The sequence below is a fragment of the Astatotilapia calliptera genome, chromosome 11 (genome assembly GCF_900246225.1).
Source record: "Astatotilapia calliptera chromosome 11, fAstCal1.2, whole genome shotgun sequence".
In the NCBI taxonomy this organism is placed as follows: domain Eukaryota; kingdom Metazoa; phylum Chordata; class Actinopteri; order Cichliformes; family Cichlidae; genus Astatotilapia; species Astatotilapia calliptera.
In genome coordinates, this window is record NC_039312.1 from 6,780,338 (window position 1) to 6,796,291 (window position 15,954).

General features: G+C 41.8%; 3 protein-coding genes across 7 annotated transcripts in view; all 3 read left to right on the top strand.

Annotated features, from left to right (window-relative positions):
• Nucleotides 1–8,863, top strand: part of znf576.1 (zinc finger protein 576, tandem duplicate 1) — a 32,612-nt gene extending 23,749 nt beyond the window's left edge. The window contains exons 5-11 of one of the 4 annotated variants that reach the window (XM_026184562.1): nt 3,560–3,900; nt 3,974–4,241; nt 4,519–4,704; nt 5,290–5,373; nt 5,699–5,852; nt 6,968–7,175; nt 7,275–8,863. In XM_026184562.1, the coding sequence (XP_026040347.1) occupies nt 3,560–3,900; nt 3,974–4,241; nt 4,519–4,704; nt 5,290–5,373; nt 5,699–5,852; nt 6,968–7,175; nt 7,275–8,486 (2,453 nt within the window). In that variant the 3' untranslated portion in view covers nt 8,487–8,863. Of the gene's footprint in view, nt 1–3,342; nt 3,440–3,559; nt 3,901–3,973; nt 4,242–4,515; nt 4,705–5,289; nt 5,374–5,698; nt 5,853–6,967; nt 7,176–7,274 lie in introns of all 4 variants that reach the window. The other 3 variants (XM_026184558.1, XM_026184559.1, XM_026184561.1) reach the window with 3 other exon arrangements.
• On the top strand, nt 77–3,122 carry LOC113031972 (zinc finger protein 184-like). Its single transcript, XM_026184563.1, has 4 exons — nt 77–270; nt 357–472; nt 2,025–2,168; nt 2,268–3,122. Exons 1-4 carry the CDS (start codon nt 126–128, stop codon nt 3,105–3,107), a joined length of 1,245 nt encoding a protein of 414 aa, XP_026040348.1. The 5' UTR covers nt 77–125; the 3' UTR covers nt 3,108–3,122.
• A 2,389-nt stretch (nt 8,864–11,252) lies between the features above and the next one.
• On the top strand, nt 11,253–15,774 carry znf576.2 (zinc finger protein 576, tandem duplicate 2). 2 transcript variants are annotated; one of them, XM_026185519.1, is made up of 5 exons: nt 11,253–11,403; nt 12,112–12,278; nt 12,365–12,480; nt 13,365–13,508; nt 13,609–15,774. In XM_026185519.1, exons 2-5 carry the CDS (start codon nt 12,134–12,136, stop codon nt 14,446–14,448), a joined length of 1,245 nt encoding a protein of 414 aa, XP_026041304.1. In that variant the 5' UTR covers nt 11,253–11,403; nt 12,112–12,133; the 3' UTR covers nt 14,449–15,774. The 2 variants fall into 2 exon arrangements, with proteins under 2 accessions (XP_026041304.1, XP_026041305.1); XM_026185520.1 differs by lacking the exon at nt 11,253–11,403 and adding an exon at nt 11,418–11,929.
• The last annotated feature ends 180 nt before the right edge of the window (nt 15,775–15,954 follow it).

Consider the following 15,954-nt stretch of genomic DNA (forward strand, 5'->3'; position numbering starts at 1 on the left):
TTTCTGGCGCTGTTATGTTTCCCGCTGTTTATTAAACTAGTGTTTGTTCCACGTGGTAATTAAACTTTGTTCCGTGTCTTTTTTGTTTTTAAATTGACTCCAGGAATAACAGGGAACATCGCACCATGGACTCGGAGATCTTGAACATAGAGGAGATCGTGATGGGACGGGGCTTGCCGGATCCACCACCCGAGGCTCCCCCGGAAAAGCCGGCAGAACCATACAAACCCATCACTCTGAATGGACCTCCGGCTCCCTCGGTTCATTCCTGTGAGTGATGCAGCGATCATACCTTTTAAATCAGCTTCCTAAAAGCAACAACACATAATAAATTTGACATTCTGTTGTGGATTCAGACCAGCATGAAAACCTGCAGTGCTTCCAATGCTTCATCACGTTCTGCAGTGCAAAAGCCAAGGAGAGACACATGAAGAAGAGCCACCGGGAGGAATACAAGCAGCAGCTTCAGCAGGTGAGAAGAACAGAGTGTGTCATTTTTAACTAAATTGATATATATATCAATTTTTTGTGTCTTAATCTATTCACCAGAGTTCAACCCTGCTCAATGATGGATAGTTGGGATTTTTCTTTTTAATTTCTTTCCAATTTTGCAATAATGAAACTTAAAACTGCAGATTTGAGGGTTTTTTGTGGTTTTAGCTGCCATTGACCCATAAACAAAGTCCTCCTTTGATAAAGTTACTCTAAGAAATAGGGATGTTCCAGTTTATGTTGAAGAACATCGATCTGTAAAAACACCCCATGTGTTTGAGAACAATTTATCAAGAGTAATCACTTTCTCAAGTCACTAGATCATCCTTTAAGTTCAGCCTATGTGTGTAGCATCTTGCACCAAGCAGAATATTGCACACATTGCCCTGGTGTTGCAAATGTTAGCATTCCGAGGGCTAGTAATGTCCCATTTGTGTTCGCCTCATTAGTTGCTTCGCACGTTACATTACGTGCTGTTATGGTGCTTTTGTCCATTAGTGATCTTCTGTATCATGCCATCTGGAAATCCCTGTGCACCCTTTGTCATGTAAAAGCCTGCACAATCAGACTTCCTCAGTCCATCCTCATTCATTTTGAAAATGGCTGCAGCAAAAAAAAATCGGGACGTGTCCAACCCACTGTAACAACACCGTAGTGTAGCTTACACTATATAGTCTAAGGAGCTTGGAAAGAAAAGCATCTGGACTTCTTTAAATTGCTTGAAGACGTTTCACCTCTCATCTGAGAAGCTTTTTCAGTTCTAGGGTCAGATGGTGGGGAGTAGATTTTAAGCCCTATGGGAGTGTCTCTTCCCCCCCCCCCCCAAGAGGGTTATGGACCCCCATATTGATGATTTACGTAATCACGTGAACCAAGGTGTGAAAACGGGTGTGGCTCACAATCAGCCAAGGTTACGGATGAACCCACTGTGAAACCTAGCCTCACCCTGTCATGTGACTTACTGAGGTCAAATGGCCAAGGATGTGAGTCGGTGTTAAGGGAAGGGATCTCCAAACTGGATTATAGATGGCAGACAGTGTCGTAAGCCACCGCCTCTGTTCAAAAATGGTCTTTCACAGTGGGCATAGATGGCTTCTTTCAAACCATCTGTCTTTTGAGGATGCCAATGTTCACATTTTGGATAGAGAAGACAGATGGTTAGGGGGCCCATTGTCCCTCTTGGGGGGGGGGGGACACTCCCACAGGGCTTAAATCTGTGAGTCTCCACCATTTGACCCTAGAACTGAAGAAGCTTCTCAGATGAGAGGTGAAACGTCTTCAAGCAACTTAAAGAAATCCAGACGCTTTTCTTTCCAAGCTCTTTAGACTACGATGACCTGGATGACTGAGAACCTTCACAGACATACTTACACTATATAGCTTTTACATTATACACTCAAGGTGCCAGATTCCAGTTGAGTGAGTAGAAGCCCATTTTTCTCTCAAAGAGCGTTCACAACTCCATGTCCCTAATAGCAGCTTTAGGTTTTAAATGTTTCTCCTCCCCGTTCTTTTTGGTCATCTTTTCTCAGGGAAACACATTGTTCACATGCTACGTGTGCAACTGCACATTTCTGTCATCTGAGGAACTGACGCAGCATCAGCCAACACACAGCAAGGATGACAAGCCCTTCAAATGTGTTCACTGCAAAGAGAGCTTTAAAACGTTCTCTGAAGTGAGTATAATTTAGAACATACTGCAGAATGAATCAGTTTCTAGCTTTATGTATTTGTGCTTAACCTGTTGCATAACCATTTACTTCTCTCCTGTCTAGCTCAGATCCCATAGAAGACAGGTGTGTCCAGAGAAACAGATGGTTTGTAAAGATTGCAATGAAACGTTCCGTAGTGCCGGACTGCTGCGTGCTCATCGCCTGACCCAGCATCCACGCCCAGATGTCGAGACTACAGAACAGCCAGAGGATTCTACAAAAACTCATCGCTGTAAGAAGTGCGGCCAGGGATTTGAAGCTGAATCAGAGCTGATGGCACACCAGGAGAAATACCCCGAAGGTCAGCAGTGCAACGGCAGCACTTCATCTGTCAAGAAACGCGGACGGCCTGCCAAGGCCAAAGACCCGGCAGGTGCTGAGAAAAAGGGAAAGCGGAAAAAGAAAGAGGAAGCAGACATTAACGAGGAGACCGTGAAGGCCGGCAGCACATCAGACGCGATGGCAACCCCAGCGGAAGAAAAAGGGAAAGCAGGCAGAGCAAAGCGTGGCCGTCCCTCGAAGGTGACAGCAAAGTCAGAAACGGAAGATAAAACTCCCGAGGACGAGAGTCAGGCTTCAGCAAAGGAGAAGAAACCTAAAGCAGAGCCGACCCCACCCCGTCAGCACCCGTGCCCCGAGTGCGACCTCACATTCCCCCGCTCGATTCAGCTCTGCGCTTACAAGAAGAAGAAGCATGCCCCACGGAAAGCCCACCCCTGCGAAGAATGTGAAGAGAGCTTTGCCCGTCCAGAGCAGCTGGATGCCCATATTTCCCGGGCGCACGCCAATGGCCGATTTGCCTGTCCGACCTGCGGGGAGAGCTTTGGCCGAGAGCGCACATTGAAAGCTAATCAGCAAAGCCACCCAGAGGAAAAGCATGAAAACACAAGTGGAAAAAGATGATTCAGAAACTAAGTGAGACAAATTGGATAGAATTCAACACTGCATACTTAAGAAATTGTTTTCATTACAGGGTTTGGGCTACATCACTGAAAATGAGGTACAAGTTCTTGGAAGTGATGAGATCAAGGTTGAAGACAACAGTTCGAATCAACCACTGACTGCATCCACTAGTCAAAATAGACAGACTGCAAGCGTGCAGCCGCTGCATCATCGCAATACTGTTCCGGTGAAAGAGGAAAGCAGCCTCATAGTGAATGATGTTCCAGCCACAAATGGCAGCAGACACATCCGCTGGAATGTAGAGGCACTTAGTGAAAATACAGTCATCCCAAGTAAGTATTAAGGTTTCTCAACCAATATGTAATTTTGAAACTATTGATTTCTGCAGTCTGTATACCACCTGGCACAGTATCTCTTGATTTCTTTTGTAAATCAACGTCCCATAACCTCAGATTCAGAAATGATTGACTGTGAGATCGGCACAAAGACGGCACAGCCGGAGACAAGTTCCAAATTAAATATCAACAAAGCAGATGTTCCTGGTGCTTTGTTGCCTTCCATTCCCTCTACGTTAGAGGAATCTCCCGAAGACCAAGTCGTCTTTGAGCTGGAGTCAATTACCACGAGTGTTGAAGAAGTAATGAAGGAAAGAGGGCTCCATGGAGGAACGGAACAAGATAAGGTGATGGACCAGTCTCCAGGCCTCATACTGGAGAAGTTCCTTACTTCTAGACAGAGAGCGACTGCTGAAAAGGAGCAGTGCCTGATGATGGCAAGCGACAATCAAGCACAGGTGAGACGCTTGCAGTACCAGCTATGTTAGATAGAATTCAACACTGCATACTTAAGACTTGTTTTCATTACAGGGTTTGGGCTACATCACTGAAAATGAGGTACAAGTTCTTGGAAGTGATGAGATCAAGGTTGAAGAGAACAGTTCGAATCAACCACTGACTGCATCCACTAGTCAAAATAGACAGACTGCAAGCGTGCAGCCGCTGCATCATCGCGATATAAGGACTGTTCTGGTGAAAGAGGAAAGCAGCCTCATAGTGAATGATGTTCCAGCCACAAATGGCAGCAGACACATCCGCTGGAATGTAGAGGCACTTAGTGAAAATACAGTCATCCCAAGTAAGTATTAAGGTTTCTCAACCAATATGTAATTATAAAACTATTGATTTCTGCAGTCTGCATACCACCTGGCACAGTATCTCTTGATTTCTTTTTTTTTAAATCAAATGTTACTTTTTTTGAGAGTAACAGGATTTCTGATTATTGGATAATCCAAAGTTTAGCTGTTGTCACCTCTGATTCCACTCATGGCTAATCACCTTCTGGCTAATGAGTATAACTCTTGGAAAACCACTGTGCCATGTTAAATCATGTTCTTTGATTTGTATTTTAGCAGTAGAGGTTGGGGAGAGGACAACGGACTGTTGCATCTTACCAGAGTTCAACACCAGCCAGTGTATTTTCTATCCAATAAAGGAGGAGGAGAGAGAGGTCCTAGTAGAATCTGCTGGGACCAGCAGAAACCCAGAGGGATCCCACGATGCAAATCAGACAGAAAGTCAAACAGCTGATTGTGATATACGTGAGTAACTCACTCGACCTCCACCTCCACTTACTTTGAAATCCACCATTTTTAATCCTCAGTCGTAAAAGGCTGATGGGGTATTGTCATCACCCTGCTGGATGGGCGGGTGGGCAGCGTTGACCCCTAAGTCTGTGAATAATTGCATAGTAGCTTCAAACTGATACCACAGGTTTATTTGCTAAAAACCTTGGATGAGTTTGGATCTTGGTGACCTTGGCCTAAAGTTCAGAGATCAGCTTTTCTGAAAATCTGGTCAATGCAGTAACTTGAGAATGTAGGGATGAGGATTTTCAAATTATTACTGTCAGTGCAGCTACTAAAAATTGTGGATGAGTTAAAATCTCAGTGACCAAGGTCAGAGTAAGTTCTGAAAGTTTTGTGATTGTGATGACAAGGACCACATAAGATTTTCAAATTGATGACATAGGTGTGTCTACTAGCAGGTTGAGGGGTTGCACTGACGATCGCCAGTATTTTTCAGTTATAGAAATGGTAGAGACTTGACTTTATCGATTTCTATATTTGGTATTCTCCAAATACTACTTAAAGGCTTATATATTAATTTTGAGTCTGTTTAAACAGGTGAATCGATCAATTCTGTACCAGACTATCAGGAAACAAGAGTCGAAGGTCTTTTTTCAGATCCTGAGGTCATCGAGCAACAAGGTTTGTTCCCTTTTGTGGAATGATTAGTATTTATATTTGAGAGATTTTCTTAAGCTGTTTATTGATGATGTCAATAAAACTTAAGATGATCCTCTTACATAATAAATCTGTCCTTTAGCTGTGTCGGACTCTGAGTGGCAGCACCTCAGAGTCATAGTGAATGATGTTCCAGCCACAAATGGCTGGAACATCCATTTGTGGCTGTTCTTGCCATTGCCAGTGTGTGAATGGATGAATGACTGAATGTAGTGTAAAGCGCTTTGGGGTCCTTAGGGACTGAGTAAAGCGCTATACAAATGCAGGCCATTTACCATTCACCTACCAGATCTTCGTGAGTTTCTCCTCCAAAGTCCCGATGAAGAGGATATGGGTGGCTTTGAATTGTCAGATCCTCAGCTTGATTCAGAAGCAGAAGTAATGGCCTATTTCTCCAAGAACTCGGCCATCAGCGCACAACAGTCGGATCACTCATCGCAAAGGTACAGTAAGACCTTCTTTGAGTCTACAAAACTATTATCCATAGAAATAACTAGGGCAGGGCAATATGGCCAAGAATATTCATCACGATATATATTTGAAAATTTGCGATAATGATATAACTGATGATATAATTTACGCAAGACAAAACTTTTTACAAAACTACTTTACAACTCTGCAACTTTGATGGTTTTTTTGCACTGTTAATGCATTTTCACTTAAACGAGCAGCTGTTTTTATTTTTATTTATTTATTTATTTTTATGTGCATTAAAGCTACATAAAAATTTAACAGTGAAAATGCAATTTTTTTTGCTGGCAGTTTAACCAAAAGGCATTTCCAGTGGAAATTGGCCGACATATCCTCAGCGTAACCATGCATAGTATCCACAAAACTTAAAAAGAGGTTATACACACACAATACGGTAATATTATGTTGAAGCACAGTACGTATCACTCCGCGAGGTTCCTGCCTACGGTAGCCGTAATGCTCTGACAATCCATCAAGCTGTGCAGCTTCATAGCTTAGCAAAGTTGTACTAAAACATTTTTTACAGATTTTTGAGCGCCGTGTACCACATAAAATCTGTTTGAGGTCAGTAATCACAACCAGAATTCATACATAAGAATTATAAGGGGCACTGTCGATTTTTTTATTTATTTTTTTCTTCAGAAAATCAAAGGATTTTAAGAGCAACTTATTTTCCGTAAAACACGGTAATAACAATGGCCCGCTTGCATGCTCTACCAAAAATTGTGCTTTGTTGTGTATCTGACGGACGAAAGCCAAACCAGTTCCACACCACTGAAGTTGCAGCATTTTAACAAACCAGGTCTGGTTCATCTGTTTCATTCAACGATCCGCTTTCGCCCTTCCCATTCTCCGTTGCTGCCATGCTTTTTCTGCCATGTACGTATAATTTCTTATCTTCTTATCATTTTCTTATCGTTGCCCGACATCATACCGGTATTACCGTGAATGGTATGATATGGCCCAGCCCTAGAAATAACTCTAAATATCTTTCTTTTTTTTTTTTTTTCTATTATTGCTGTTGTTCCTCTGTTACATACATGTAAGATTTGCTCTTGATGTTCTTTTGACTTTATTCCCCCCTTAGTTTGCCAACATCCGTGATCCCGTCTAATGCACCAAGAGATGGCAACAGAACCAGAGAGCCCATTGATTACTTCTCTAAGTACTTTGGTTGGGATACCTGGGTAGAACTTGCCAACTGTACAAATAAACTGTCCAACATGCCTGACGCTGTCACGGCCAGGGAAGTTGCACGCTTTGTTGGGATCCACATCGCAATGGGAACTTTGAAGGTTTGTATTTCTGCCTGTCTGATTACTGAAATTATTACCTCATTTTTGGTTAGATGCTAAAACCTAATTTTATTTTTTTTTCTATTGTTACTTTCTTAGTTTCCCAGTGCAAAGCTCTACTGGGAAGACTTGACTAAGGTGCCGTTGATTGCTGAAGCCATCCCGTTGTCCCGTTTCCTCGAGCTGTCTCGCACGCTGAAGCTGACTTCTTCAAAGTATCCAGCCAACGCTAATCCCCACAAAGGAACTTGTGATAGTGATCAATGTGGTGACGAGGCAAATGGCTCAGATGGTTCAAAACAGGCTGATCCCCTGTGGAAAGTTCATCCATTATTGTGTCGTTTCAAAGCAGGGTGCCAGTCATTAAGACGAGAGGGCGATTATGCAGTTGACCAATATCCACTTCCTCTCACTGGGAAGGTGCACAACAACAAACTGTCTCTCTACAGCACTGCTTTAATTGGATTTGACGGCTTACTCTTACATGTCGATCTTAAGGTGGATCTCTCAGACAAAGAAGGTGCTGTAGAAAAAATGGTCCCCAAAGGTAGTATGGTGTTCCTTTGCAAACAGGAACTGTCCACCCCTGTGATGCTCGAACGCCTTTTAGCTGCTGGGGTTCATGGAGCAGGCAGGGTGGGAGGGGCTCGAGGACAGATCGGTGATGAGTTTGTGAGCTCAGATGGGAAGTTGATGCTGCGCAGATCCCATTGTGGCTTCATACTTTCTACTGCGGGAAATGGCCAAAGGAGCGCGGCCTTTCTCATTGAAAACTTTGAGAAAGCCCAGATGTCGGCCCGTCTCCACAGAGAACTGAAAAATCTTTATGCAATTCCCCTCACGGCCTCTGCACCAAGCTGCTGGCCCCAAGCAGTGCTCTGGTACCTCACGGATCTGGCTTTGGTAAACTCCTGGCTCCTGTATCGACAGGATTTCAGAGCATCCGTGCCACCTTTGACTCTCATGGCTTTCAGATTGGAAGTGTCCAAGGCTTTGATCTTCTCTAGTAGCTCGGATACCCAAGACTCAGTTCCTCCCCAGCCGCCGGCAGCAGAGGTTCACACAACAAATGAAACCCGCAGTCCCATCCTGGTGGAGGAGAGTCCTCTGCCAGACGCAGCCACACGATATGACGGTTCAGGTCACTGGCCGGAGCAGCTTGGAGAGGGAGAGGGGGGCAGGTGCCGTTTTGGGGACTGTCAGAGGACATCACGAGTGTTATGCCTCAAGTGCTGTGTCTTTCTTTGTATCTCACATAACCACAACTGCTTTTTGAATTTCCATAATCAGGGAAGTTTGGGAAAAGAGTAGTATCTGCTACAGAATTTACCAATCTCTGATTGTAACTGTGTTTTTGGTGTAGGGAAACTCACTGCCTTTCACTGTCATGCTTTTATAGGGCTGTTGTGATGCATTTTAAAAAAATCTTAATATGTCATTTAGGAGTTGTAAAAAATGAATTTGCCTTCAGAAAGAAAAAAAGACTCAGAGCCACACACTGTGCTGGAAAAGAAGTGTAAAAAGTTGTTTGTTTTTTTCACTGTGGCCATCATGATACTTTTGCCCTCAACTATTTATTTTCACCTGATCTAGTTTACATTCTACAGTGAGCTTATTTTTTGGCTCTATGAATTGTAGTATTAAAGAAAGTATCATTTATTTGAGTTTTAGAAAACAATAAAGGACAAATGGGGAAAAAAACATGCATCTTTTGATTATTTATTTAGTCATTTGAGGATATTTTACAAGTACATTTTATCACGGTTTGAACTGTCCAAGTGTTGTTGAAAAAGAAAAATGTGCCAAAACATATTAAAGCTCTTGTGTACTGAAATAACCAAGTAGGACACAGTACTGCAACAATAACAGAAATTAAAGAGCATCGGTCACTAGACCATCTTCCACTAATGCCGCGTAACAATAGTGAAAACTGAAATGACTAAAAGAAAATCTATACTAGCACACAGTCGATGCATGCCTGTATGAGGTTTGAAATACAGTATATTACAGAGTACTGTACAAACTGGTGGAAAAAATTAATTCAAGTTACAAAAACACATCAAAATGGCCAATCCATGACTGATTTTTTTTTTTTTTTTTTTTTTTTTTAAATCCAGGTATGCTTTTAATGCATTGGAAGTGGGTTTGGGTCATTGTCATGCTGAACAATTAAGCAATTGCCAATCAGAATATTTTCCGGTGGTATTACATGGTGAGAACAAAAACAATCTGATGGTACTGATGCTGCATTCATAATTCAGTCAATGTTGATAAAATTGGGGCGATCATGGCTCAAGAGTTGGCAGTTTGTCTTGTAATCGGAAGGTTACCAGTTTGAGCCCCAGCTCGGACAGTCTCGGCCGTTGTGTCATTGGGCAAGACACTTCACCTGTTGCCTACTGGTGGTGGTCAGAGGGCCCGGTGGCACCAGTGTCTGGCAGCCTCGCCTCTGTCAGTGCGCCCCAGGGTGGCTGTGGCTACAATGTAGCTTGCCATCACCAGTGTGTGAATGGGTGGATGACTGGATATGTAAAGCGCTTTGGGGTCCATAGGGACTAAGTAAAGCGCTATACAAATATAGGCCATTCAAATCACCAATGCTGTCAGTTAAATTTTGGACTAGACCATGACAAAGCCTTCACTGATTTTCAGGCCAGTAACTTGACATACCTCAGCCCTTTTTCCCTGTTTCCCTTCCTTATGAATGGCTTCTTGGCAGCCAGGCTTTCACTGAGACCATTTTTGATGAGATTGAACAGTAGATTGATGAAGTCAAGGGCCAAATCCACCACTAAGGATGTCACTTTTAGATACTGTTTGTCTGTTATTTAAAAGCTCTTTGTGAAGAATTATTATAGTTTTCATTTTCAAATTCGTTTTATTTGTATTTCGTTTTGACTTTTTGTTTTTATTTAGATTAGTTTCATTTAGTTTTCAGAGTGGATTTTCTTGTTTCAGTTTAGCTTTTACTGTTTATAAATCTTTAGTTTTTGATATTTTTTATGAGTTTAGGTGTAAGCATTAGAGTTTGTTAATTATTAGTATTCGTTAGAGACAAGATTTCAGAAAATTATTATAATAAAAAACATTTTCTTTAGATTTTATTTCATGTTAAAGAGTTTTACAATAGCTCACACATTTTCTTTTTAAATCTAGTTTTAATTTTTAATTGCCTTAAAAAATTGTTGCATCTAGTTTTAGTTTAGTAATAATAACCTTGTTTGGGAATTACCTAGTTGGTGCAATATAAATTGGTCCTTTGCTAAGTTTTCTGTTTTCTCTATACACAAAATCAGCTCACCAATTGAATTAGGTACATTCTTATGCTTGAATTATTCTTAGATCAATGTGAAGTGGCTTAACAAACAACAAGAAACACTCCTCTGAAAATGTTGAGATGTAAGGCCTGAACTGTGAAAGAGAAAAAGCAGTCAATGGCCAATAAAAAAACTTTGAAAGACCTTCAGAAAGCCTGGAGAACTAGACCGCTTTTAAAGGCAACTTTTAAAAATTACATGAAAGTCTGACTCATTGAAAGCAGAATACGATTAAATGAGCGGTGGAATAATGAAATAATTCAGCTATAACAGTAAATTTTACAAACTGGTGGTAAAAAGTAAATTCAAGTTACAAAAGACATCAAGATGAAAAAAAGGAATCTGTAGACCAGATACTCAGTTTTAATCATTAGCGGTACAAAACTCCATCTGCGCGTGTGTGTGTTCAGTATATGTTAAAAACAGTAGTACGCTGAACGATTACTACAGTATGTAGTTGTTTTGTGTCACGTGACAAAGATCGAGCATAGAATCGATCTTAATAGAAAAGATTTATTCAAACAATTCTGCCCGTGTGTATGCTGTAGTTGATTGTATTAGTTATCTAAGTAAAATAGCATGTAAGAGTCAGAAAATAACATTACTGTAATAGTAGTCCGCGCAGTAACATTGTTAATGAATTTTGTTTTAAATTGAAAGTTTTATTTCTTCACGTATGCGATGTGATAAAACTTGTGTTCTGTATATTTGCGTTGGGTAAACTCGGCTTGCTCATATACGACCATTTAGATTTTGCATCTAAATATGAATCAATAACAACATCGAATACTTCCAGGCAGCCATCTTAGCTGTACCGACGGCCACCACACAGCAGGAAGTGTCCGATCTATCGGTTGCACTTCTCTGGGGTCAACTCTCTCAGTCAAACTACCCTGAAAGAGCGGTTAGAGGTAATGGCTACTCTAGCTTCTTAGTCGAATTATTTGCCTTTCGTTTAGGTCTTAGCTTGTTTTGTAATGATTCGCGGCAGATACATTTAAATTTCAGAAGATGAGTTCAAAACTAGCGTGTAAAAAAAAGGGGACACGGAAACTCTGTGGTCCTCTCTGGGAATCAGTGTTGTTAGCGCCAACCTGCAAACTAGTAGTGAGCTAGCTAACGTTAGCGCGCTAACTTAGCACGGTACTTTTGTTATTAACGTTAAAATAAACATTTAACTAAGGCGGTTGTGTGCTATTGAAACGCACTCAGTTTACCGCGTGGATATATCAAGGCTCTTTTCGTGAAGTGAGCAATGTCTGCCACTTGCAGAGCTGTGTGGAGGTAGCTAGCATGGCTAGCGGCCTTAATGTTACGGTAACGTTAGCTAACAGTGGCTAAAACTTGGGTAATTCCCGCGGACTAACAGTTTCACGGCCTTTGGGTTTTATACGCGGCTCATTCTAAAACTGTTGCATTGGCGTTATTTCAACCAACGTAAGTAACCAACCTAGTAAGGCGATTATTTTTCTGTATAGTCAGCTGTTGAACTTTACGTAATGAGCACATATCTGCGTTTCTGGCGCTGTTATGTTTCCCGCTGTTTATTAAACTAGTGTTTGTTCCACGTGGTAATTAAACTTTGTTTCGTGTCTTTTTTGTTTTTAAATTGACTCCAGGAATAACAGGGAACATCGCACCATGGACTCGGAGATCTTGAACATAGAGGAGATCGTGATGGGACGGGGCTTGCCGGATCCACCACCCGAGGCTCCCCCGGAAAAGCCGGCAGAACCATACAAACCCATCACTCTGAATGGACCTCCGGCTCCCTCGGTTCATTCCTGTGAGTGATGCAGCGATCATACCTTTTAAATCAGCTTCCTAAAAGCAACAACACATAATAAATTTGACATTCTGTTGTGGATTCAGACCAGCATGAAAACCTGCAGTGCTTCCAATGCTTCATCACGTTCTGCAGTGCAAAAGCCAAGGAGAGACACATGAAGAAGAGCCACCGGGAGGAATACAAGCAGCAGCTTCAGCAGGTGAGAAGAACAGAGTGTGTCATTTTTAACTAAATTGATGACCTTTTTGTGTCTTAATCTATTCACCAGAGTTCAACCCTGCTCAATGATGGATAGTTGGGATTTTTCTTTTTAATTTCTTTTCCAATTTTGCAATAATGAAACTTAAAACCACAGATTTGTGGGGTTTTTGTGGTTTTAGCTGCCATTGACCCATAAACAAAGTCCTCCTTTGGTGGATAAAGTTACTCTAAGAAATAGGGATGTTCCAGTTTATGTTGAAGAACATCGATCTGTAAAAACACCCCATGTGTTTGAGAACAATTTATCAAGAGTAATCACTTTCTCAAGTCACTAGATCATCCTTTAAGTTCAGCCTATGTGTGTAGCATCTTGCACCAAGCAGAATATTGCACACATTGCCCTGGTGTTGCAAATGTTAGCATTCCGAGGGCTAGTAATGTCCCATTTGTGTTCGCCTCATTAGTTGCTTCGCACGTTACATTACGTGCTGTTATGGTTCTTTTGTCCATTAGTGATCTTCTGTATCACCGTTGCAGAAATCTCCGTCTTTGAGTCCCATGTCATCTGGAAATCCCTGTGCACCCTTTGTCATGTAAAAGCCTGCACAGTCAGACTTCCTCAGTCTTAACCCATCCTCATTCATTTTGAAAATGACTGCAGCGAAGAAAATCGGGAGGCGTCCGACCCACTGAAATGACACCATAGTGCAGGTTACACTACATAGCTTTCGCATTATACACTACTCCTCAAGGCACCAGATTGCTTCGGTTGAGTCCGTAGACACCCGTTTTTCGCTAAAGGAGCCTTCACACAACTATATGTCCAAAACATAAGGTTTTAAATGTTTCTCCTCCCCGTTCTTTTTGGTCATCTTTTCTCAGGGAAACACATTGTTCACATGCTACGTGTGCGACCGCACATTTCTGTCATCTGAGGAACTGACGCAGCATCAGCCAACACACAGCAAGGATGACAAGCCCTTCAAATGTGTTCACTGCAAAGAGAGCTTTAAAACGTTCTCTGAAGTGAGTATAATTTAGAACATACAGCAGAATGAATCAGTTTCTAGCTTTATGTGTTTGTGCTTAATGTTTGTGCATAACCATTTACTTCTCTCCTGTCTAGCTCACATCCCATAGAAGACAGGTGTGTCCAGAGAAACAGATGGTTTGTAAAGATTGCAATGAAACGTTCCGTAGTGCCGGACTGCTGCGTGCTCATCGCCTGACCCAGCATCCACGCCCAGATGTCGAGACTACAGAACAGCCAGAGGATTCTACAAAAACTCATCGCTGTAAGAAGTGCGGCCAGGGATTTGAAGCTGAATCAGAGCTGATAGCACACCAGGAGAAATACCCCGAAGGTCAGCAGTGCAACGGCAGCACTTCATCTGTCAAGAAACGCGGACGGCCCGCCAAGGCCGAAGACGCGGCAGGTGCTGAGAAAAAGGGAAAGCGGAAAAAGAAAGAGGAAGCAGACATTCCCGAGGAGACCGTGAAGGCCAGCAGCACATCAGACGCGATGGCAACCCCAGCGGAAGAAAAAGGGAAAGCAGGCGGAGCAAAGCGTGGCCGTCCCTCGAAGGTGACAGCAAAGTCAGAAACGGAAGATAAAACTCCCGAGGACGAGAGTCAGGCTTCAGCAAAGGAGAAGAAACCTAAAGCAGAGCCGACCCCACCCCGTCAGCACCCGTGCCCCGAGTGCGACCTCACATTCCCCGGCTTGATTCAGCTCCGTGCTCACAAGAAGGAGAAGCACGCCCCACGGAAAGCCCACCCCTGCGAAGAATGTGAAGAGAGCTTTGCCCGTCCAGAGCAGCTGGATGCTCACATGTCCCGGGCGCACGTCGTGGGCCGATTTGCCTGTCCGACCTGCGGGAAGAGCTTTGGCCGAGAGCGCACATTGAAAGCTCACCAGAAAAGTCACCCAGAGGAAAAGCATGAAAACACAAGTGGAAAAAGATAATTGAGGCATGGAGACTTTGCAGATTTTATTCATAAATTTTCCTTTTACCCACCCCTGTCTCTCTTTTTCTTTTCTTTTTTAAACTTTGGGGATCTCGTACTGCAGATGATGTTGGTTTTTGAGAATGAAGTTATGGTGAGATTGATTTTGATTACCGACTGTTGAAATTTTGGTCTAAGAGACACATCTCCTAAATTAACTAACCAGACATGAAACCCAACTATTACACCGTTTGTCACAAAATATTCTGTAAAAACAGAAACTGTTTGGATTAACTTTTTAAAGGATTTTCTTTTTTAAGTGTGAAATGCGTGTGAATTTATTACTTTGTCTTGAGTTGTTGAACTCACTTTGTGGTTAAAAAAAAAAAAAAAAAAAAAGTCTTCCCTCTTTTTTTCCCCCTTAAATTTTGGGCAATTACATGTGTTGAGGTATATTTAGATACCTGGTAGTGATACTATGTTTAATTGTTTAGTTATTTTTTTGTTTGTTTTGTTTTTGTTTTTCAAGAAGAATTATGTCATGTACAGCTTCGGGTTCTTATTGTGCATTTTTACACTTAATATTTTGATTATGTTACTTTATAAATTAAGTCTCATTGAGGAGGAATTTTAAAATAACACGATTAAGCTCTGCTGAAAGTTTATTTTTTGCTAAGTGCTCCCAGTTCAATGTGGAGTGGTTGGCATGTGGGCAGAAATGATCCACTTTAATCCTGATTTGTCTGATGCTAAAATGTACTCCCTTATTTTTTCACTTGTTTAAAGGACCAGTGTGCAGGATTTAGGGTGGTCTATTGGGCAAAATGAAGTAAAATATTCATAATTGTATATACTAAACTGGAATTACTAACCACATTAGTATCTACAGAGGGAGAGGATTCTCACCTGAGAGGTCCGTGTAGTTTTGTAGAGAAGAAAACTCTGTAAACATAAATACATGCCATCCATGTAAAATGCAACGTAGGTGTGTCATGTAGTCGCCATTTTTCTATAGTAGCCTGGAATGAACAAACCAGACCTTAAGAAGGGCCTTTCCTGCTGCTCAGTCACAAGTAGTTGTATATGCTTGCAAAATGACTTTGGTTGCTATCTGCAACCTCACCACTAGATGCCAATGAATCCTACACAATGCTCTTTTAAAATGATCTTTAATGTCTTAGACATTTTTGAATGGGACTGGTGGTTCTTTAATGCTCTAGTATCCAATAAGGAACTGTGTATATCATGTGTTACTCACTGATTGGATTGTTCTCCACACTGCAATGTGTCTGGACATGAAATAAAACTTGCTATCCCAAGGGAGGCTGCTGAAAAGATGACTCAACTTACTGTTTCTGTTCTTATTTGGAATTCAGGAGCACCAATTAAAATGAGGAGTTGCATTGCTTGTGGTGATAATGCAGTTTGTTTTGAAAAAGATGCATTTCATGTGGTTTTGAAATTAGTATCTATTTTTAGCGTAATGTTAAGAAGGCCTTTTTCCCCAAGCCTGGAAGAGAACTAA

What these genes read in the sequence shown, in the direction of transcription:
- LOC113031972 (XM_026184563.1), top strand. Translation starts at nt 126, where the DNA reads ATGGACTCGGAGATCTTGAACATAGAGGAGATCGTGATGGGACGGGGC. An exon ending in ACAAGCAGCAGCTTCAGCAG is followed by an intron (nt 473 to 2,024) that starts GTGAGAAGAACA and finishes ATCTTTTCTCAG; the next exon opens with GGAAACACATTGTTCACATG. An exon ending in GCTTTAAAACGTTCTCTGAA is followed by an intron (nt 2,169 to 2,267) that starts GTGAGTATAATT and finishes TCTCCTGTCTAG; the next exon opens with CTCAGATCCCATAGAAGACA.
- znf576.2 (XM_026185519.1), top strand. Translation starts at nt 12,134, where the DNA reads ATGGACTCGGAGATCTTGAACATAGAGGAGATCGTGATGGGACGGGGC. An exon ending in GGCTCCCTCGGTTCATTCCT is followed by an intron (nt 12,279 to 12,364) that starts GTGAGTGATGCA and finishes TTGTGGATTCAG; the next exon opens with ACCAGCATGAAAACCTGCAG. An exon ending in GCTTTAAAACGTTCTCTGAA is followed by an intron (nt 13,509 to 13,608) that starts GTGAGTATAATT and finishes TCTCCTGTCTAG; the next exon opens with CTCACATCCCATAGAAGACA.